This window comes from Antennarius striatus, chromosome 20, assembly GCF_040054535.1.
Source record: "Antennarius striatus isolate MH-2024 chromosome 20, ASM4005453v1, whole genome shotgun sequence".
NCBI classification, from domain to species: domain Eukaryota; kingdom Metazoa; phylum Chordata; class Actinopteri; order Lophiiformes; family Antennariidae; genus Antennarius; species Antennarius striatus.
In genome coordinates, this window is record NC_090795.1 from 6,835,277 (window position 1) to 6,858,561 (window position 23,285).

The 23,285-nt window shown below is 40.6% G+C and overlaps 3 protein-coding genes across 8 annotated transcripts; 1 reads left to right on the plus strand and 2 right to left on the minus strand.

Annotated features, from left to right (window-relative positions):
- Positions 1 to 624: 624 nt before the first annotated feature.
- Positions 625 to 11,455, minus strand: gramd1c (GRAM domain containing 1c). 4 transcript variants are annotated; one of them, XM_068304606.1, is made up of 18 exons: positions 11,400 to 11,455; positions 10,422 to 10,533; positions 10,089 to 10,212; positions 9,415 to 9,515; positions 8,885 to 8,980; positions 8,721 to 8,801; positions 5,779 to 5,897; positions 5,532 to 5,670; positions 5,279 to 5,441; positions 5,045 to 5,188; positions 4,818 to 4,936; positions 4,598 to 4,740; positions 4,416 to 4,519; positions 3,885 to 4,049; positions 2,697 to 2,763; positions 2,477 to 2,596; positions 2,164 to 2,272; positions 625 to 1,481 (listed from the first exon to the last, which is right to left on the minus strand). In XM_068304606.1, the coding sequence occupies exons 2-18, from the start codon at positions 10,515 to 10,517 to the stop codon at positions 1,413 to 1,415; spliced, it is 1,959 nt and encodes a 652-aa protein (XP_068160707.1). In that variant the 5' UTR covers positions 10,518 to 10,533; positions 11,400 to 11,455; the 3' UTR covers positions 625 to 1,412. The 4 variants fall into 4 exon arrangements, with proteins under 4 accessions (XP_068160707.1, XP_068160705.1, XP_068160704.1 ...); XM_068304604.1 differs by having other exon boundaries at positions 5,045 to 5,185; positions 11,253 to 11,449; XM_068304603.1 differs by having other exon boundaries at positions 11,253 to 11,449.
- A 136-nt stretch (positions 11,456 to 11,591) lies between these two features.
- atp6v1ab (ATPase H+ transporting V1 subunit Ab) lies at positions 11,592 to 18,850 on the minus strand. Of its 2 annotated transcripts, none has more exons than XM_068343815.1 (15): positions 18,717 to 18,850; positions 16,547 to 16,652; positions 16,099 to 16,227; positions 15,390 to 15,604; positions 15,169 to 15,306; positions 14,934 to 15,085; positions 14,684 to 14,846; positions 14,499 to 14,607; positions 14,307 to 14,429; positions 13,525 to 13,639; positions 13,372 to 13,435; positions 13,080 to 13,283; positions 12,813 to 12,907; positions 12,478 to 12,649; positions 11,592 to 12,273 (listed from the first exon to the last, which is right to left on the minus strand). In XM_068343815.1, exons 2-15 carry the CDS (start codon positions 16,626 to 16,628, stop codon positions 12,181 to 12,183), a joined length of 1,854 nt encoding a protein of 617 aa, XP_068199916.1. In that variant the 5' UTR covers positions 16,629 to 16,652; positions 18,717 to 18,850; the 3' UTR covers positions 11,592 to 12,180. The 2 variants fall into 2 exon arrangements, with proteins under 2 accessions (XP_068199916.1, XP_068199917.1); XM_068343816.1 differs by having other exon boundaries at positions 16,547 to 16,710; positions 18,717 to 18,849.
- Positions 18,851 to 19,389: 539 nt separating this feature from the next.
- On the plus strand, positions 19,390 to 23,240 carry naa50 (N-alpha-acetyltransferase 50, NatE catalytic subunit). Of its 2 annotated transcripts, none has more exons than XM_068304077.1 (5): positions 19,390 to 19,581; positions 20,942 to 21,078; positions 21,375 to 21,494; positions 21,587 to 21,653; positions 21,877 to 23,240. In XM_068304077.1, the coding sequence occupies exons 1-5, from the start codon at positions 19,574 to 19,576 to the stop codon at positions 22,052 to 22,054; spliced, it is 510 nt and encodes a 169-aa protein (XP_068160178.1). In that variant the 5' UTR covers positions 19,390 to 19,573; the 3' UTR covers positions 22,055 to 23,240. The 2 variants fall into 2 exon arrangements, with proteins under 2 accessions (XP_068160178.1, XP_068160179.1); XM_068304078.1 differs by having other exon boundaries at positions 20,945 to 21,078.
- The last annotated feature ends 45 nt before the right edge of the window (positions 23,241 to 23,285 follow it).

Sequence of the window (23,285 nt, forward strand, 5' to 3'; positions counted from 1 at the left end):
GTAGAATATAAAATATCTATGCAGAATACATGTCTGTGTAGACTGCGATATAATCTAATACATTATAATTTCAGTAATTATCTTTACTACACTATCATTTGTGTAGAATAACATGTTTTTAATAATCTGTAGATTATAAAATAATCTGTGTTAAATACATAATCCAAGTAGAATATAACAATTCTGTTTTAATACATTATAATCTTTATGTAGAATATGACATTGTAATCTCTGTGCCGAATACACTTCTTGTGTCGAGTATAGTATTATCAAGAAGAGAAAAGAAGAACCAACTGGACTTGCTTTAGGTTGGCTGAACATGTTTCACAGCCAAGTCAGAATGAACAGTCAGTTTTGTGCTCACATGGTTTATTGCAATAGGGCTAAAAGTACAAAACAGCAACCAGTGTTTCCACAAATCGATGACACAAGTGCAAATGTTTTTTGAACTGAACAGAAGTAGTGATTAAGACAAGGGTGATGGAACAACATAAACATCAAACGGGGCTCAACGTAAATGAAGTGATGTGTCACAAACTACCGGAAATGTGGAACTCAAAGAACTTGCATTTTGCATTGACAGTACTGAGATAATCTTCGCTGAAATAACATCGGATTAAAATATGTTAAAAATTCTACTACATAATTTGTTAAATCTTTGTTCGAAAATGAAGGGGAAAAAAAACAACCTAAAAGCAATTGCACATAAACAGATGAGGACAAGTCAGGCATCATTGCCTCTACTGTCGAGGGCACCCCTCCATTCTCTCCAGCATGGAGTAAAAACATGATAAATAAAACACGCACTATAACTGGCTCATATATAGTAATATGAAAACCTGATTTTTCCATTTGTAATTCATGTTGCATTTCATGTTTATATATTCATACAGTGATGTACAAAAAAATTATTTATTTGAAGAATTTTTTAAAAGATCTATAAAACACTCGTGGAAAAAATTGTGTGCAAATAATAAAATGGAGATATTTCGGTTTTAAAATAATATCGATTCACTTCCCCTGAATAAAGAAAAAGATAAAAGCATACACAGTAAATCACCTGGTGTGGCTTCTGGCTCATCAGAACAAAACTATGCACATTAGAGATCCTTTCTGAAGTCCAATGCCACCATTTAAGCGAGTCAAACAGAAGCCAGCTAATAAGTTGACAGCAGCACCCTATAGAAATTCAGTCCGCTGCTCCCTGTGCATCCCACTCTGATTCAGCTTCATCTTTACAGCTTTGGAAGCAATCCTGCATCCGACAAAATCCTGCTCTGCCGCAAGTTTTAGGACAAGTAAAGCCAGTTAACAAGACACGTCTGCTTGGCAGCATCTACAAACAGTTCGGTTCTCCTCAGAGGGCGTTCACCGCTGGGAGGAACAGGCGACTGTTTTCCAAGCATGGAGCGTCACTGTGGTGTCGCTGTGTTATTGGCCATTGCGAAGTTTTTCTGCAGGACCAACAGAGAGCTGCGAAGCTGTGGGGAAAAGGAAAAAGTGACTCAGCAGTTACAACAACTGTTGTACGATTTGTATGAATGACTGCGACGTTTGCCGCTAGATGTTAAACAGATGCACGCCTACACTTTCTCTGAAGAAGAATTAACGCCACATTTTTAGCCATTTCATTCTCATGATTTTTTTTTTTTTGGTCATTGTGTTTTTTTTACTATTTTGTAACTTCCATCACGTCTTTGGACCTCGTTTCTAAGTTGATCTATAACTGATCTCACACAAGTACACACACTAATACCACTAAAAAAATTAACATTCAGCAGATGATTATCTAACTTACCATAAGCAGGGGGAGTCGGGTAACCTCCATTTACAGCCACATCAATAGATCACTAATTAACAAGTTATCATTGTTTAACTGTGCAAAACGTCGACAGTATAAACCTCTTTTAACTGATTTAAATCGGGTTATGTGCTGAAATATGTCTTAGCTGGAAAACTGAGAAACTCTGAGAATTAAATTAGACCTTGTTGAGATCCCTTCTGAAACTCTCATAGAAGTAAATGAAACATCTTTGGGGATCTCTTTTCAAATTGTATTTTCCTCTGGGTCTGGCTGCTTCCAGGTGAGCAGCAAAGAACAGCTCCTACACCAAAACGTCCACAATGGTCTATAATATTTTTCAAAATGCGAGAGACACATACCTGTTCTAATAGGTTGATGGAATCCTGCAGTACATTTTTCAGCAGCTGCGTATTGTCCCTGATGCTATACCCCGATCCAGGTCTGGCACCATAATCAGAGACCAAGTTGCTGGAGGAAGTAAAGAGGCGAATTAGTCTCATGCAAAATGTGAAACTCAAATTTACTACAAGATGACAGCAGAAGCGTCAAGAGGCAGAAAGTGGGCTAAAACAATTTAAAAACAAAAACTGTGGACTAATCCTTCTCTAGAAATTAAATAAATTAAACATTGAAAATGTCAAATTTTCATGTTGCCAAGGAACAGAATCCAACCTGGGCTCCGTCCTCTCCCTCATTCGATGCTTTGTGCTCAGGTACATGCGGTGGGCCGTGTCCTCCATGGCCCACAATTTAAAAAACAGGCCCAGATTCATCAACGTCAGAATCAGCAAACTGAAGGAAGTTGAAAAGATAAATTCTCATTATTTTTAAATACAAAATTTTCATTAGTAATCCTGATGCCTGCGACAAACCATGCTCACTGTTAACTTACATCACACTCATCCCAGCCACCAATGTTGTAGTTTTCAATCTGCGGGGTCCTTTTATTTCTATTGGGACTGACAGACAGATGATTTCAATCCATCAGTATGAAATGTATCAATATGAAAAACATATCAGGTAACAGTTATCCAAAAGCTGTTGAGTCGATCCACTGGACGTTAAGAAAGTGAAGAAGTCACTTCACTGAAGTCTCTTGGATGAGAGACGAAATGTCTTCAAGAACTTTCTTAACGTCCAGTGGATCGACTCAACAGCTTTTGGATAACTATGACCTGGATAACTGAGAACCTACACAGACAAAACCTGGGTTGCAATAAATATGAGACGTTATTGCAAAATGTTTCTGGTAAAGACATTTCCTCCTGATGTCACACAACATTGCGCAACAGCTTGGGACAAAAACATAATACAATGCCGCCTCTGAATTGCAGCTACTGTTGTACGGAACACATCATAAACTTGTGTTTTCAAGGCTCTGTCAGGGTTTTGAAAGTTTATTCCTGCTTCAGTAGCGATGTGTCATAATGTTTGATTAATTAAGGATCTCCAGGCCTAACGGGTTCAAATATTACAGCGGATTATGGATATTTGTTCCAACATGTTGCCGTTTTAACACACCATGCAAATATTTGAAATGTGATATTTAGATTGTTTATAAATTCGAAACAGTGTCAGTTTAGAAACATGGCTAAAAAATCAACTCAAGCAGGGGACCTTAAAAGATTTTCACATTTCTATTTTTAATTAAACCCGAAACTAAATACCACTCTTACCTGCTCATTAAATAATCAATTACTTTAACTTAGCATTAAGAACGGAAGCTGAGAAAAGCAGCTGGCCTGGCGTCGTTTGTTTGTCTTGCAATAAAATCCTTCTACCAGCAGCTTTAAAGTTTGGAAAACACAAACTATGTTTTGTTTGTTAAAGCCGTACATAAAACTAAAGCAAATACATAGTAAAGTAAGTAAATAAAGCGTTAAATACCCAGGATCTCCTGCTACAAGTGCATTTCTTTGATGAAAAGACAAAAGAATTTCATTTCATTTTTTACATATTGAGCATTGGAGGTACCGACTGTGATTCCTAATGTTGAGGCTAACACTTTTGCTTCATATTTTACACCAAAGCAAAAGCCACCATCCAGAAAGTGCTAACTTTAACGAATAATGCCATGTACCCATGTCTCCAAGCTGCTCAAGGTCTTGTCCATACTGCTTGATGGGCTTCATATGCTCCTGTAGTGTCCGGCTGAAGGTCCGCCTCCTCCTACGTAGCCCGCCCATCTTTCCAGAGTCTCCGACCCCTTGGTTCATCTCCACTTCTTCCTCCAGCAGCTCTGCCTCTGCACGACAACAACAACAAACCTCAGACACATTTAAAACACCATATTGTTCGAGTGTGTGTCTGTACACAATTACTACACAAAGACATCAACATCAAAAATATGTCTGCTTCACATATGCATAAAAAAATATACAAAAGTAATGATGTTTCCTGCTCAGGCACTGTGCTCTGAGTTCTGAAAATGTCTGATAAGTACAGACTGGTGCTGCCCATTATATTAATTTATTCCTTCCTTCCAGCTGTAATATGATTCACTGCTGCTCAGCCTGGAGCGTGTCAGAGGAAACCGTTCATAGCAGATTAGATAGAATAAAACACCAGCTAACGCAAGAAGACAGGGAATCAAACAGGGCTTCCTTCTCACCCAGCTGTCTGAAGTAATCTTCTATGCCGCTCCAGGAGTTTTTGGTTATAAAGGATTTAACCAGGCCCCACGGCTGCTTCTTATATTTCACATCTGTGTAGACCCTGTCAGTACAAAACACATTTTCAGCTTCAGTTACAGAGAAAGGACAAAAGCCAAATGATGTAAAAACGATACCTCACCTGAGTCGACACTTCCTCTTCGAATTACTTATGATGTAATAACGATTGTGTGTGTAAAAGTAATCGTGATACGGAACATCGTGAGTGTACACCTCCGAGTCCACGAGGTAATACTGGCTATCCCTGGATTCTTTGTACAGCGTCTGAAAGGCAGCACAAAGTCGCTGTCAGTTCATCCATTCAGGCCCAAATGGACCAATCGCATGGCCTTATAGCATACCTGGTTCTCTGTAGCAGTGGAGAACTTGCCAATCAGAGGGTTGTTGATGGTTATGGTGTAATTCAGGCTCCTTTTCATGTTTCCTGATGAGTCTTTTTGCCAAGCAGGAAAGCTGGCGTCTGGTAGCACAAAGCAAAACTTGAATAAAACAGAGGATTTAAAGCTAAGCAGGTTAATAAGTGTATTTCAGGAGGGATAATAACTGCTTTTAGATGTGAAACACTTACTGGTTATCTTCCTGACCTTCATGAACCTGCGGATGAAGCTGGAGTCAGTGAAGAGCAGGTCGAACATCTTATTAGCGCTGATGTGGAAGACCCTGTTTAAATAAAGTCGACCCTGCACGTTGGACAAACCCACTCGATCCTCTACTGTTGAAGCAACAACACACAGGAACAGGAAGTCAGTTAAAAACCTTTAAAGTTTAAGCATCCTCCAGAGCCTGGAATTTGTTTTCTTACCGTCCTCGATGCTCTCTGAACCGCTCTGCTCAGACACGCTGTGCTCATTGGCGTTGAGGTCAAGAGAAAGCAAGGAGCGCTTGGAAGCCTGATCCGAGGCGAGGCGGTCCAATGAGGGAGCAGGACTGTGTCGACTGGAGGTGTTGTGGGAATGGGAGTCTTCCTTTTAAAATGTAATTTAAGAACAATTATGAATAGAAAGTTTAGACACACACAAAACCACATTAATAAAGAATAAAACTATTTTTAATACCACATTGGAAGAAACCTGGGAGCTGATAATAGAAGGCAAGTCTTCCACTTGGGGCGTGGAGGCCTCTAGGGGCCCAAGAAAAGAGGCGGTCTGCTCCAGCCTCCCGGGATTATCATCACCGCCAGGCCTCGCCATCAGGCTGGAGACAAACAACAGGAAGTTTCAGATTGCAGCACACCGTGATTGTGGCTGAGGATACACATGTACAGTATGTGTCTGTGTGTGTGTCTGTGTGTGTTGCATTTACCTGGTTTGCATACTTGATTCTGCTGATAACTGTAAGCTCTCCATATCTTCATGACTCAAGCCCAGTTCACAACCATAATGCTGTTTAACCATTTGCAACCATTCCAATCCAGTCAGCGGCTAGAAGAGGGAAAAATGTAATTAAAAAAAAAAAAAAGAGCAGTCAGGAAATCTCACCAGTGCCCACAAATTCATTCAAGGAATGATAGTGGTAGTAAACTGGCTTCTCTCACTGAACACTGTCCAAATGATTCTTTGCATTATAATATATAAATGCTTTAAAACGTCTGAGCAGGACACACACACTAAGTAGCAGCTATTCTAAACAGCAAACGACCACAATGCTGTTTAGGACCACATATTCAAGATGAAAACAACGTGATTTTAAATGGGTCAAAATATTTTTTCAAAAATGTAAATTTATCATTAGTTTTACTTAAAAAATAAGCTTGAGTCACATATGTGCAAAAAAAAAACAAATCCTCATACTGTGTTGAAATATTTTGATAAAGATTCATATCTGTATTTTTAACCAGTCTTATTTTCACTCTAACACTACCATAATGTGGTGGCAATTTCAGTAGAATAAGCAGGCCTGAACATAATTAAATAATTATAATTATATAATTAAACTAACTTAAACTAAAAGGGGGGGGGGTTGCCCCCCGTAGAGCTTTTGTCTGTAGCACCGTCCTGGTTTAATGCACAGCAGCTGTAGGTAACCTAGAAACATGTCTCCACTGTGTAATGTAGTCCTATCTCCAAGGGTGACACACGACCTACAGAAACTTATTGTCTCGACAGCTGAGACATTTACTGACATGTCGGTTCACTCCAACTAGGACGCATCGTTGGAACCATTTATTTAGAGTCCATTCAGCGGGACTGACTTACCTGTCAAGCCGTCCGACGACAGCTGGCTTCGGTCTCTACCTGTAAAGCGAGGCGCGTTCAGGAAGTCCTGTTATTTGAGGAGCGAAAGACGCGCCGCCTTTTTGTCAATGAGAAACTCGCTCTAACTTGGAATTCCGGCTCCTCTGCAGTTAAAAATCAGCCGAGAGAAAAGATCTTTAATCTGATGAGATTCCATTCACTGCTGTGACGCCGACTCGGGTGCGGAACCGAGTCCGCTTGGTGCGGTGACAGCTGGGATCTGCACGCAAACGAGCCCTGTGAGCCACACCTGCAGGGGGTCAATGAACTTTTGGAGGCGATGTTTGTGTACCTGCTGTTTGTACTACATATCCCAGCAGACCCACAGCACATAACCTCCCCCCCCCCCCCCCAGCGAGTTGGCTGCAATAGAGGCCCATAGTACAGACAGGATGAATAATCAAATGAGCAATAAGAACAGACTAGTGTCTTTTAAAATCTATACAGATTTAAATGCAGATCAGTTGAAACTACAACTCCCAGAGTTCCATGCAGGGGTGTCTCGATTCACCTGATGGGATTCGATCGGTTTTGTCCCAGTGTAGTCTCATGTTTCCGTCTTAGGTGGGGGTGAATTAAGGCAGATCAGAAGAGAACATTATTTTGTGAAATCAGTATTTTGTTAAATTATTTTTCTTATTATTCGCAATTCCCAGGATTGAAAGTTCAATAAATGCGCTTAATTAGCACCGAAGTTATAGCCGGACTGTTAAACAACATTTTATTTATTTTAAGGCGTGTTCTTATTGATTTATTCTGGTTACATTTTACTCATGTTACTTATTCTTTCTCCGGTGTTATTGTTCCATGCTTTCTTTTATATATTGCTGTTATTTAATATCCTGTTCTGCTGCAAATCCAATATCCCCTTGAAGGAAAATAAAGATCTGAATTGAACAATGATATTGGTAGCAAAAGCAGTTCCGTGGTTTGCAAATTATTCACTTTTTTATATTTACATAATTTGTTTCGAGCTGGTGACTCAACTCTTATGACAGTTTCCTTGCATGCATTGAAATGTTTTATTGTATATAAATGTTGTGGAATTCAAGATGTCACACGGACATAACTCCAGCCTGTATATTAAATTATTTCATATAATTAAAATTAATAGTCAAATATTTTTCATTATGATTTCAACCTGTATTATCTTTCCCAGTAGTTTTTTTTATTCTGTTCAAGTTACTGCTGTATGGCAATGACAGTGGCTTAAGCAAAGGTAGTTCCTTTGGCGTAAGATATGACCAATACACAGCAATCATGAACAGCAGTCGTTTCACAAAAGGGGGGGGGGGGCTGTCTTTTGCTGAGTAATTCCAGTCTCCAGTCACCTGATGACTTCATGTCTTACTAGAAGAGCACTCAGAAAGCACGTTCCTTCCTGAGGCAGCTAAAACTTTCTGAACCCTGATCCAGACCCACATCAAAATCCAATCATCTCTTCCCAAATTATCGGGGCGTTATCATCATCAGGCAAATTATCATCAACGAAACATCTCTGAAACCTGCTGAGGATGTTTTAAGACATCCTGACGCATCCTGTGTCATTATCTGTATGGATATTAGTTTGTCTCTTCCATTCCTGCTCTGGAATAAAAACCGTCTGAAAATTTGCAGTGCAGTTTCTGTACTGCATTCAGGGAAATTATTCCAAACGCAGTATCTCAGCATAAATGTGTGTTTGACTCAGCAAACCTTTGTGCAAATCTTTTCCCTACATGTAACAGCAGAACAGCACTGATAAGCTCAGAAGACAGACCAGGTTTATGTGTACTCTGGACCGATCAGATAAGTGCTGCAAAAATGCAGTCAAGTCACAAAACTAGGAGGTATTTTAGTCCCAGCAGTCAGAGTACTGAACTCCAGCTTAGATACATGCGATATGATGGCAAGTCATGTAAACGGACAAGAATTCAACCCGCATTAATGTTATTTACTCCTTTGTGAAGTGTGACAGCTGAACTGCCAGAGATAGGCAGGTAGCAGTGGGTGAAGAGAGGAGGTTCTTACCTTTCCTGTAACAGTCCTTTGCCACGTTTGGAGAACACTCTGGTATGTTTTCTCTCTAGCCGACAAGGAAGTGAGGAAGAACTGAGAGCAAAGACAAAAAGGTTAAAAACAGACGATTATGCGTTGATGAAATTTAGAACAAACTGTCATTCCCTTAGGTGCACCTTTTCTGTAGTTGTGCAGACCTGGATGGCATTAGGAATCAGCCGAGCAGTTTTCTCTCTGGTCAGAGTGGTGACATCTTTAAGGATCAGTGTTATCTAAAAAAAAATGGGAGAGTTTGTAGTTATTAGTACACAGATGATGAAAGACTTACAGGAAGAAAAGTTTTTGTCACAACATCAGATAGATCATCTACACTCCAGAGTTATTTTGTGATGATATTTGTTTAATAAATTTTTTTAAAGTGGATTTTCTTATAAAATGTGTCCTGCATTGGACTCTTAACATTTTTGCCCCTACCGTCAAAGTGTGAGCAAGAATTTTTCAAAATGCATTTGATACCATCTTTGATTTGTAAAATACTTTTTTGACAAAAAATTATAGTAATTACAAATTATAAATAATAGTAATTATGGTTTCTTGGTCGTGACAAAAAACTATAATTGTACGCTATATTTTTCAGCAGGAACATGGATGTGTACACAGTGTATACACGGACTGTATGCACAGAGATCTTCCTCTTCTTCATCACCTTTGTACCCCAGAACACATTGCTGTAGAAACAGAGCCAGTTTTCTGAGAGGTAGAGGCGTCCCTGGAGGAGGATGTCCCGCTGGAGGGCACACGGGTAGTCTGGAGGAAAACCGCACACGTAAATGAGTTGTTAAAGTCATAATCTGATCTAACAGTTACATTATGTCGTGATTATTCTGCACTGGATCAACAGTGAGGCTATTTAAAAAGATGGATATGAACCTAATTATTAGTTTTCTGTTCTATTGGTGCAGGGTAGAGAGTATGAGTTTGATTTCATCATACAGCATGAGGAAAGGGTTTTAAACTTAAACCAAAACTTTAACTTTAAAAGTCTGTGTAAGTTTTCACTTGACATGCAGAGATTTTTCAGGGAAGGTTGCACTTTGGCAAAAGATTTAAAAATATTCCATAGCCTGTTTTGTATTTTGAACAGTAAAATGTAATTGTGGAATTGATAATTGTAATTGTGGAATAGTTGGTGTGAGAGAAGAGGATGCAGAAGACAGGGTTAGGTGAAGGCAACTGATTCGCTGTGGTGACCCCTGAAGGGAAAAGCCGAAAGGAGAAATAGAAGAAGAAAATATAATTGTGGAATCTTATAATAATACTGTGGTTTAAAATATTGACTTTAAACTCTGAATTACTGTGTAGAAGCAGTCTGTAACTCACCCACTAGGAGTCTCTCTGTGTCTGGCAGCTCTTTGAACAGCTTCTTAAATTCATCTAACTTCTGTTTGTAGGTTTGGAGAGGAGCTTGAGGCGCATACAAACACGGTGCCTGCTGGTCAGAGCTCTGATGGACAGATCGATAAATATGTATTACTTAAGTTGTTTATTTCACCTGTCTTGGTGCATAAAACAAGAACTGGTGGGCTTTGCATCCCCAGAGGCAGGTAGGAAACTTGTTAGAGGCAAAACAAACCAGGTTTTCCCTTTTCTGGTTTATTAAAATAATCTTAGAGGATGTTTGAGGGTTGACTCGCACGGAAGATGCATCTTTACCTCTTCATCGTCAGAGCTCCACCTAACATCCGCCATGGATGTTGACTCATCCGTAATATCATCACTACCCACCCCTGACCGGGTGGATGCCTCCATCTGATCTGCCGCCGGGCTGGAATTAAAAAAAAAAAAAGACGCGCTTCAGTGAGACGCCTCAAGGCTCCCTGCCTTACGCACATTTAAACCTCATTATTTGCATCATCATAGCAAAAGGAAAATTGTTGGTCTTTTGGGTGTTAGAACTTTGAGAGCATGATTTGAACCTCAGTGGTAAATGTGATGGAACAGCAGCGTCACATGGGAGGTCATTATCACCTCAGCCGAACTGGTTTGACTGGGTGAGAGACGCTGGAGGAAGTGGAATCAAACAAATGAACCGAAACAGTATGAGTTTAACACTCTCTTTCGTTGAATGGAAAGATCCGCACATTTGTGTCCAACAGTTAAAAAAATATTATACATATGCGAAGCGCGTAAAAGCGCAGCGTCGCAGCCTCATGGCACCACTTGCAAAGATCTTCTGCGATCGTGTCTGGCTGACTGCGACCATCCATCGAGGCGGTTAGCCAACAAAAACAAGATAATGAAAGATTTGAGAAGCTGTTAAACGTGTACTTTCATACAACTCCAACGTGCGCACATCCACGCTGAGGCTTTGCGTTTACGGTCACTTACCTGACGCGGAGTGGACCCAGTGTCTCGGTTTTTAGTAACCTCTGATCGCGTTAAAAACAAGCCAGGAAAAAAGAAAACAAAAAACACCTGAGAGTTCCGAGGGCGGGAAAGTCAATAGTGTTGCAGGTGTATCTCATCCCGCCAAGAGGAGCATACCTTGAGGGAGTCGTCACCTCATTGGCGACGGTCATTGGTCATCCTACCTGGTGAAAGCTCGAAAATGGACTCACTTCATTTCCTCACCCATCCTCCAGCTGTGGATAACTATAGTGAAACAGTGCTGTGTGTTTTTCAATAACTTACCCCACACAGATTGACTGCAACGCTTAAAATAGCTCCCCCAAACACACACACTCAAATAATTGAAAGCAGTTTGAAATGATTTCAAAATATCCTCAAGGGAGGGTGCCGGTGTGTTTGACATGCAGTGAGACCAGTTCTGCAGCTTTGACGACAGCATGAGAAGTCAAACAGACACACAACACGTCATTTGTTTCCCCCATGTTTAATTCTTTGGGAACAACATGATGAAAGTCGTGGACGGAAGAGTCCAATGCCTACACATTCACACAGCAAACTACACAACACTGCACAGCGTGAAACACAACCATAAAAACAAAAAAGAACAGCGAAGCCTTAACATCAACACCGCTGTCAATAAATAGACGGATCTTATTAAATTTATGTTCAATACTCTTCTGTACAGGTGGTTTATGAATTACAATACATCAAGAAAACAACCGTCTCCAGGAAGGGCATCACGACCGAACGCACACACAAATTATGTAAACAGAGAAAGGAAGAGATGAGGGGAAAGGTCCTTCTTTCATACAGACATGAAATCTCCACTCAGTGATCATGCAGAGGATCCAGAGAATGCCGACACAAGGCAACAGATAACAATGAATACAGTACATCTTTCTCTTTTGCCTCCACCTGAAAATGCACACGCACACACTCACAGGAAGAAAAAAAAAGGAGCACAGGGGAGCACATAAGTTTTTGGGGATACAGGGAGGTGGAATGTGATTCAGCAGTGGAGGGCTCAGAGATGAAAACCCGAAAGGTAGGGAGAGGTGGGAGCCTATTCTTCCAAAGTACGGAAGGCGTTCTGCATGTCCTCCAATAGCTGAGCGTACTCGGCCTTGATCTTCGCCTCGCCGTCCTTCACCGGGTCCTGCACCATTAAAGAAACACAGACTTATGAGCCAGAATAGAGAACAGAGACATGGGATGGTCTGTGATATTTTTCTAGATGTTGATGAGTCAAATAAAAAGTTTATTATGTAAATATGCTTTTACACTCGAACTTTTAGGTCTTCTTGAGGACCAATTCAATCACACATTCATTCTCAGGCTTCCACACAAAATCGTCTCACACCTTGAATTTCATGGAGCTGACCCTATAGAGGATTTCCCCCATGTGCTCCCTGATCATAGCCCAAGTGATCTTGTTGTCGCTCTGAGCTGTGGTCTCTACTGCGTGTCGTGCCATGTCGTAGAAAGAAATCATGTTGGAGAGAATCCCCACCGTCTTATAGAAGGGACAGAACCTGTGGAGAAGAAAATCATCAGTAATCAGGAGATTAGATCCATTATTTCTGTGAATGTCTTGAGTTGTTTCTAGATCACATTTTCACCTTTAGTATCTCTTCAACAGCTTAAATCTCTAGCCAAAATTTAATGGGGTAGACGATGCAGTGAGCTAGACATTACCTGTCATAAGGCGTGTAACCGTTTTGCTGCAGGAAGTCGTCTTTGATCAATTTGGCCACTTCCAGGGTAATTTTATCACCTTCTGCCAGCGATGCCTGCGAAAAGAAATAAATGATTTTGAAAATACGTTGCAACAAGCAAACTTAGAGTAAATGTGTGAGTCCTGAGTTAAGAGTTTGACTTTGAAGTTGCGTGGCTGGAAAAGGGAAGATCAGATTTGAGTGCATCCAAAGATCAAACCGATGCTGTGGGCTGCTGCTAAATTACCTTTCCGACAAGCTGCACGATCTCAGCCAGGTCCTCTTCCTCTTGCAAGATCTCCTTTGCTTTGGTCCGAAGGGCAACAAATTCTGGGAAGTGCTTGTCGTAATACTCATCGAGAGCACGAGTGTATTTGCTATAGCTGATCAGCCAATTCACGGAGGGAAAGTGCTTCCTCTGAGCCAGCTTCTTATCAAGTCCCCAGAACACCTGACAGAGGAAGAATGGAATTCGGAACTGAGCTTTTTATATCAGCAGAAAACAGGAATCATGGCGGGTTCTCAGGTTGATGACTCACCTGTACAATACCGAGGGTGGCTGAAGTAACAGGGTCTGAAAAGTCACCACCAGGGGGCGACACACTGGTGGGGAGAACAGACCTATTAGTTGGTGGTGTTGAACCGCGCAGGGTAATGTCTCCCCCTAGTGGACAAAATGAAGCAGTACTCACGCTCCCACTATACTGACGCTCCCCTCCCTCTCAGGGTTACCCAGACACTTCACCCTCCCGGCCCGCTCATAGAAAGAGGCCAGACGGGCCCCCAGGTAGGCAGGGTAACCACTGTCTGTGGGCAGAGAGAGGAAACACTCAAGAGTAAACAGACTAGCCTCAGGTTTCCTCCGAGGTTAACACAGTTACACAAACAACTGAGACAAAGGTTCTTGGGACTATTTCTGTCAAACCCCCAGAAATATTAATTCTGAAATCAAAGAATAGAGGAAACCTGCTGACTCACATTTAAGAATCTACAACCCTTTGATTTTAAAATGTGTTTCTGTGATTTCACCATGTTTTTTTTTCCATTAGCAGGATTACACAAACACTATGTGTCATTTTTGGAGTGGAATCTGACAAAGAAACAGAGTGAGGATTCAGGGCGTACGATCTTTGTCAGTTATAAATTAACTTCCGGTACTTCAAAGATTAGCTTGAATTTGGTTGGGGAGCTGGGGCACCAGATTTAGGAAAAGACCCAGATGCATTATTTTATTGTCACTGAAATTTGGATTAGGGTTCTAATTTGTTGCGCTTCTATCATGCCAAACTTGAATTTATCATGGACTTGATATCCTTTTGTTAGCTTCCGAGCATCTGAGTTACATGATTTAGTGACAATGATTTTCTCATGTCGTTCATTGAATAACACGTAAACACAAATGCATTTATTCCTTCACAGTTGAGATACAGGACCTTACATGTTTCTCTGACTCTACAGGAGACTGGAAACTTACCGGCAGGCATCTCAGCCAGACGCCCAGAAATCTCCCTAAGAGCTTCTGCCCAACGGGAGGTGGAGTCAGCCATCATGCTCACGTTGAATCCCATGTCTCTGAAGTACTCGGACAGCGTGATTCCTGCCAAAACAAACAGTCAGTTGCAATCACAGGAGGGGGAGTGTGAGGACATGCAATCATTATAGAGACCTGTGTAGATAGAGGCTTCTCTGGCAGCTACAGGCATGTTGGAGGTGTTGGCCACCAGTGCCGTTCTCTTCATGATGCTCTCTATCTTCCCATCCACCTCCATGGTCAGCTGTAGTCCAGACAACAATGTCAGAACACCAATAAAATCACAGCTGAGATGCACGAGTGCGTCTCTCATTACCCACCTCAGGGAAGTCTCGCAGTACTTCTGACATCTCGTTCCCACGCTCCCCACACCCCACGTAGATGATGACGTCACTGTTGGAGTATTTGGACAGGGACTGAGAAATGACAGTCTTTCCACAACCAAAGGCTCCGGGGATGGCTGTGGTTCCTCCCTGCACACACCTTCACAAAAACAAGAAAAATGAGTGGAGGAAAACCGCCAAAGACTTTTTTTTTAAAAAAAACAGTTGTCAAGGATGTGAGACGCACGGGAAAAGAGAGTCCAACACTCTCTGTCCGGTGAGCAGGGGATAATTAGCGGGCAGCTTCTCCGTGACGGGTCGCACTTGTCTGACAGGCCACACTTGCACCATGGTGAACCTCTCCTTCAGCCCTTCGAACTCCAGCTCCATCACCACGTCCTGACGCAGACACAGACGCATGCCACACAATGCAACATTTAACGGCTACTTCCCAGCCGCTGCTGGAGGTGCGGCGTACTCACGTTGATGTCGTAGTTTCCGGGTGGAGCCACGTAGGTGACGGTGCCTCTGTTTTTAGGAGGCAGCATGATCTTGTGATTGATGAGGGAGTTCTCGTTCACCATGCCATAAATATCTCCTCCTGTGATGTGACTGCCGACCTAATAGAGATTAAATAAAGGTTGAGTTCCTGATTATTTGAATGGGTTTAACAATCATTCGTAAAAGGTTTGGAATCACAGACCCGCAGGCTCTTAGCGGGAATGAAGTCCCACTTCAGCTCCCGGTTGAGAGCACCGATGTTTACGCCTCTGGGGATATAGATGCTCTTCATCAGGTCATTAATGTCCTTTAACGGTCGCTGGATACCATCAAAGATGGACCCCATGATTCCTGGACCCAACTCCACAGACAGAGGCTTCCCTGTTCGCAGCACCGGGTCTCCAACAGACACACCGGCTGGATTCAAGCTCAGGAAGAAAACTCCACCTTCACTGTGTACCTGCTTTATTCTGTTGACATTTATTTTGTAACCAATTTTTATTTAGTTATTTCGTCACAATTGATTTTATTGTTTACTTTTGTAAAAATACCCATTTCTTTGCTTAATGCAAATCACTATGTTCTGTCTGTGTTTGTAAAGTGTGCAGGATAAATATACTTGCCTTGCCTTTTATTAACATTCAATTTTTTCTCAGTTCCTTTAACTTCCTTCTCTCTTCATACTTTAGGATCAACATATTACTTAAAATTGAGGCTGTAACCGTAACTCAGTGGAGCCTTTCTGGAGCCTGCTGTAAATGTGATGAAGGTTTTAAGTCTATTATATTAACCATGTCCGAAAAATAAATAAATACAAATCACATGTAAAAATAAATATATGTTAGAAAATATTTTGCAAGATGTGTTTGATGTCTTCTTTTGGTCCATCAGTCACATGATCAAAAAGATACACGTCTCCTCGTAGACCTGGATTGTGGCCATGTCTCCCTCCAGCCTGATGATTTCTCCCACCAGCTCACTGTGGCCGACACGGACGAGTTCATACATAGCCGCTCCCGCCATCGCTGTGGCTGTGACCACTGCAAACACAAAAAACACTGAAGAATCGGATGGACCATTCTGTCCTTCTTTCATTTCCTGTGTTGAGTCAGATATTACTGTAGAAAAGGATCGTTCAGCTCGTTTTCCGATTTTAGTTTATATTTTAGAGTAATGGTGCATTCATGTCTGAGTCATAAGGAAAAATTCATTCCTGAAGGGAAAATTTTGCGCAAAAGTTATCAAACGTAACACATCCTCTTTGAAGGACATGTTTATTCCTAAACGAATCATGTCAATGTGAATTATTCCGTACATTTTGATAATCATGATGATACTTGTATAAACAACATGGCAAACCTGGTCCAGATACTCCATGAACATATCCAAACTGGGTCTCTCTCTCCTCATCCCTGATCTTGGGCAGCTTGGACATGTCCATCTTTACAGATATCTAGTAGGGCAACTGCAGGGAGAGAAGACAGGACCAGAATAACGTGAGGGGGACGTCAGGCAACAGAGAGCTGAAGGGAGAGAGAAAATTAATCAGAGGATTTTTGCAGATGAGGGATGATCTCCTTCATAACAGTCACTTTCAGCAACTTCAGTGGTATTTACATTTTAATTATCGAGCACTTATAAACAACCATGAAGCGACTGTGTGTGACAGTACTTTCATTAGTTACAATTGACTGCATTACAGGCCAGCATGTAGAACAAATATTACTTAAGATAAAATAAAAAATCAATAACAATGGAGAGAACTCAAGCATTATATGATGCAAAATGAGGCATCAGGCCGGCTTCAGACATAAAGGCGTGACAGGTATGCTTTGGCTAATTCTTATAGAAAACCAAGTTTTCTATAAGAAAGCAAAGCTCACCTGCAACTGTCACCTTCAGCTTTAGATTCAACACTAAATAACTTCAGTACAGATTTAAAACAAGTCAAATATAATATCAGCATCACAGAAAAAGATGTGAAATAAAATAATTAAATTTAATTGTTGGCAACAGAACGGAACGGACACTACGTTAACACCATTTGATCACATGACCGACTCAAACACGGCTTCCACCAGTCGTGACATAAACCCCTCCCCACGCAGAGCTCACTGCAGATGCTCTCCTCACAATAAAAACGGCTTCATCGGCCACACACAATTTACATTATTAATGATTCAACGTGCTCACGCTTCTTAAATGTGTTTCACCATTTCTCAGGTTTCATCTGACAGCATCATCAGATGCGGTGTTCCACACGTATGCCCTTTTCTTGTCCTTCCCAGAGATGCCCTGATCTTCCTGTTTACGCTAGGCTGATTAGCCCATCTGTGCAGGCGCACAGCAGCGACTCCTACAGGTCAATATAGGAATTACAGGAAGGTGTCACCACTCTTCCAGCTTTCTGCTTTCATTTTGCACTGATGTGTTATTATCTCAATTTACATGGATAACTGAAATACTTAAGTACTTATGTTCAACCTTGAATAATTATTATTTATGACTGTCACACAAAAAATATCACAATCACAATGACTACCAGATTGTTAAATTGCTGTATTCATTCCAATTCGACAGGAGAACTGACACTCGACTTTTGATCATATGATTTTTAGGCACATGACTGGCGGCTGTAGGAACCCTTTAAGGAAGTGGAAAACTAGTATGGTGAAAAACTGGGAAGTCCAAATCACGTGTGGAAACAAAAACTAATTTTTCTGACCACAATCCGCAACATAAAATGGGAATGGGGTTTTCCAAACAGAATACCATCTTTCATTATTACACTCGTTCGGTGTTATGTTGGCAAATTCGAGATAGATGGTAAAGAAAGCTGGGGGTCTCCCATCTGTTTTCATTCAATGTATAAATGCAATGCTAGAGAAATATGGCATTTAAAGCGGACAGAGACGATTAAAATCGTCCTGTGTTCGTCTGTGCTTTCTGTAAATGAAGAATGAACGCGGGGTATTTTTTCGTATTTGATTATTTAGATATTCGCGCAAAAATAGGCTCACAAATGTTACACGAAAGTGTGATCCCTCGGAACCCCCTGACACTGTGACGTTAATTACAAAAACCCGGAATTGACAGATTGCTGATTTAACGTGGAAACACATACAAACAGTCGCTGTCATGTGCACCATATGGTACATAATGGGCACTGGGACACTGCTAGGAAATTTAATATTCAGTTTGATATCTTTCCTTAAAAAACTGTACCTGAGCTAGCTTAACACACACAGAGAGATAAGAATAATCCAAGCAGAAAACCATCAGAAGAAATATCTGCTCCGTCCGATGTTATGAGAACTAAAAACAACGTTAGCTAGCTGTCCATTAATCGGTATTATAAAGCGATAGCTATACTAATAGCTCGGCCTGGTTGAAATTCGCTGGCTCCACCGTTTTGGTGCAACGGAATAGCTGAAGTGTAACGTTAACAACATTTTTAAAAAGCCATTTTTAGTGTGAAATGTTGAAACTCTGGAGCGCAGTAAAAATGAAGCTTTTTTAAAATAGTTACCGTCTGGTTGTGAGGCTGCGGGTCACTGTCTTGAATCTGGAGAGAAACGATGGTTGCTGCGATGCGTGACAGCAGGCTGAGGTCAGCTGACTTCATTCACTCGCTTTCGGTGTTACCGATGGGCTAAAGCTACCGCCGCCATTTTGGATCCGCCCCGTGACGACTGCAAAGATCTACAAATACTGTGGATTGGAGATCGATCGCCGTATCCCTAAATTTGTAAATCGTTTGAATAATAATTAATTGCACCACAAGAACGCTGTGAAAATTTTTGTAGACTATTCTACACACAGCCTTACACTGTACCATTTTTCATTCACAGCATATATCCAAAAGAGCAGTTATGTCTAATTTAATAAATTAATTGCAGCAACGCTTGAACCAAGATGAAGGCGACTTCGCCGACAAATTCCTGTCAATAATATTTTATTATATTCTCTATCATAGTCTAAAATATGAATATGATAAAAATTTGAAATTTAACACGTCCACGTGTTGTATTAAATATGTCCTTCTAAATTGTATAGCTGTTAAAGAACAGCTTCTCTGTTTTGAATTACATTGTGACTCTCCCTTAACAGAGAGCGTCAGTTGAGTTTGTCCTGAGAGACCAAACTCAGGGACCATAACAACAACGCAGTTGTGTCAGTGCGCATGCGGGGGTCAGGGTTGACACTCTCCACACAGTCGTGGAAGGAGTGCGGCGGCTAAGCTAACTGTAACCACTGAAACTAGCTACATGTGGAGGGTAAAACGGGACGCATCCCCGACCCTAACTTTCTCAAAATTCCTCTATTTTACCCCAAATAACTGTTAAGTTTGGCCTAATCGAAAATTAAGGATATTATCTGTTTACAATGAAAGGGTGAGTGTAACCTTTTGAATCACGAATAAGTAGCTTAGCGCGACTAAAGTTTTTCATGTCTATTTTTTTTCTACAAGGGGAGGCGGGGAGGAGACGTCGAGGCTAGCTAGCTTGCTACGCTACTTTTATTTAGGTTTAGGACGAAACATACATATGACAGCACAATTACTACAAATGTTTTCGCACCGATAGTCTTGTTGAGTTGAGACGCGTGTCTGTCCGAACTGATAGCGACAAGCAAAGCTAACATGCTAGCTGCAATTTGGAAGCTGAGTCAGTAAGCCCACCTTAGCCAAGCTATAGAGGCAGACCTTGACTCCCATGTAAATTCTGTTCTCTTCAAATACAACATATGAATTTCTGCAGCAGTAAGGAGTAAAGTCAATTAACGTAACGTAAAGACGAGTGACCGTATTATTACAAGACCTGACATCAACTCCAGAGTTTGTACCAGCTTGTTTTGTGTAACCTGACATGTGTGAACCAACTTAAACGCACATTAGCAGTAATGTTGTAACGCATTTTGAATTAAGAACTTCATCTTTTTTAATTATTCGGGTAAAATTTCACAGATATTCTAGTTGTAAGTGTACTGATGCTGGCACTGTAAACACGTGATCAACAGCTGTTTTTTTGGATGTGTAGTCTCCTATAAATACCTCAAGTGAACCCTGTCAACCACACACACTGGATAGTTGTGCTTTTTTCACTTAGCTGCATACTTCCAAGTTACTGTAATGACTTGATTTTAACAAGTGTTATAGCTGTTTTAAGTAATCGCAAGCTTCACGTCTATGTGTTGTTGGAAGGCAGATTTAGTATGGTTTTGTCTGGTACCAGGAAGTATTGTGCAGCCTGTCATTGCACTGTGTGATACTCAAACTTAATCTGAATTGTTTGTCCTGATTTTGAGATATGATGGAAGGACTGCAACTTTATGATTTAAAAAAACCCAACTATTATACCATCATAAGTTTTGTAAATCAACTTAAAAGTTTATGTTTAATATGCATAAATATAACAAACATTTGTTGTTACTGAAATTAGCACAGGAAAGGCATAATGTCATATTTGGGAACTGGAAGAGGTCCGCTTATTTTTTTTTTTTTTAAAAACTTAAACGTAAACCTAATTTTCAGTCAGTTGAGTAATTAAAGTGGTTGATAGCTCCAGATTCAGAGTCACTGTTTATTCAGTGAAGACAGTGTATTATGGCAGGGTTGTTTGTTTTTTTCGAGTACTCTTGATTCTTAAGCAAAATTCCAAAGTTACCAAATACCTGTTTCATTTTTATGACATTACGATTCAAATGATCCTTAACAATTTGACTGTTCATTTGACCGTTTTGCTCTTGTTCCAGTAGCCGGATCGAGCTGGGGGATGTTACACCCCACAACATTAAGCAGCTGAAGCGCCTGAACCAGGTCATTTTCCCTGTGAGCTACAATGACAAGTTTTACAAAGATGTGTTGGAAGTTGGTGAGCTTGCAAAGCTAGGTAAGTACCATCACGTACATTCCTGCTCCAACATTCCTGGAAACAATTGTTAAGAAAATCACAAAGCTAGTTTATTTCTTAAATAACATATTAAAGGGGAAGTCAGACTTCAATTCTTAGTCACTGAATCATTTTGGATTTTGCAACGCCATGCATCCATATGCATGTCCTTATTGATTGCACTGTCATGAAACTTTCACATTTCCACCCTCGGCAGCCAGTCATGTCTTTGTAATGCAGATTAGTGAAGATTCCCTCTTTTTTGACATTTAAATCTTTCTTCCTCTGTCATTCAGCATACTTCAATGACATTGCAGTGGGTGCTGTGTGCTGCAGAGTTGACCACTCACAGAACCAGAAGAGGCTGTACATTATGACACTCGGCTGTCTAGCCCCTTACCGTAGACTTGGAATTGGTAAGGAGTTCCTTGTCTTGAGATGATGTTGCAGTGCATCTTGCAATCTTGTGTTTCATTGGTCTGACTTACCCTTTGTATTTTGTTTTCAGGTACAAAGATGCTGAATCATGTGCTTAACATATGTGAGAAGGACGGCACTTTTGACAATATTTACCTGTGAGTGTATAAAAGCAGAAGATGCATGAAACATTTTTGTTGGTGATCTGATTCTGCATTGAGAACATGGTTTCAATTTAGATTACTGGTAATTTTAAAAAAAATTAACAAAAACTGATCAGTTTTGCAGATTATTTCATCTTGAGTGTGAAAATAATTCATTCCATTGTTACTTTTTGTTTTAGCACTATTACTGACTAACTTACTTTATTCCCTCCCACAGTCATGTGCAGATCAGCAATGAGTCAGCAATTTACTTTTACCAGAAGTTTGGCTTTGAGATCATCGAAACAAAAAAGAATTACTACAAGAGGATAGAGCCCGCAGATGCCCATGTGTTGCAGAAGAGTCTGCGCAGCCCATGTGCGGTGCCCACCGGAGAGCTTCAGAAGGCAGAGTAGGGGCAGAGCTTTTGGAAAGAGCAGATGTGCCTGCCGCCACAGAAACAGAACTGTGACATGTGCCCCAGGGTCAACACATTCAACACTTTCTACAAAGGACACTAAAAAGAGAAAACAAATTTAAAGTACAAAAAATGCTGCATTTATTTTACAAAGTCGTCCCCTTTAATTTATTTCATATTTTGTTCTTCATACAAAAGATTGGAAAATGTCAAAAAGCTCGAGTCTCCAAGTTCAGTTTTAGATTCGGTGATGGGGAGTTTGTAGTGTGTTCAAATCATTCGGTTTGTGTTTGAGTTGTTTTATGCAATTATAAAGCTAATGGGGGCATATCTATACTGTTGAACAACAGAAGTTGGTTTGAAACTGTAAAAGTTTTTGAAAAACTATCACTGATACACATGTCCCAGGTGGTCAGCTTGGAGTGATGCTTTGAGTTGTTACGTGGAACAATTGAGACTATTCCCTTGCCATGGGATTTGTGTCTGACAAGTTTGTTTATGTCATGCGCAAAGGGAAAAGCAGAAATCCATCTCTTCATTACAGGAAGAAGGAAGGCTCAACGGTTCTGAGGTGGTGGGAAAACGTGTTCACCACTCATAATTTTTGAATAACTTTGTTTTCCAGCCTGATAATTTAATTCCTCTTCAACTGTTCTTTTTATTTCTTGCATACTGATGGCAAACGGTTCAGAGGTTCTCCTGGGGTTATTAAAAAAAATGAAAATATTTCTGAAAGACAAACTATTGTATTGAATGTGCAGCAAAGGGTGTTCTGCATTTGTGAGGGATGCTCAAATAACAGTGTATTGGTTGATGGAAATAAGATTTGGGCATTAGCTTCAGGAGAAATTTAAAGGTGTCTGAGAGACATCTTAACCTTATTGTCTTTGGAAACTTATGCAGCCAATCGCTGGAAATAGTCTCAAACTTCCTGGCTCAGCTGGCTACTGTTACTCATGCCTTCATTAGGTTTAAAGTTTGATGTTCTGCAGAGGCTGGAAGTTTTGGTATGGTCTTTTGAACAGTGTTTTACCCCAAGGAAGCTCTGACCCCTCTGCATGCAAGGAGAGTTGTCCTCTTCTTTGTAGTATAAGCATGTTTTTCCTTTGAAGAACTTTTATCTTTTCTGGAGCTCTATATTGTAAGACTTTTTAACGTCTGAATAAAGGAATTACTATTTGCAGTAAAAATTATTGTGGATCTCTTCTGCTTCATGTATGTGGTGTATG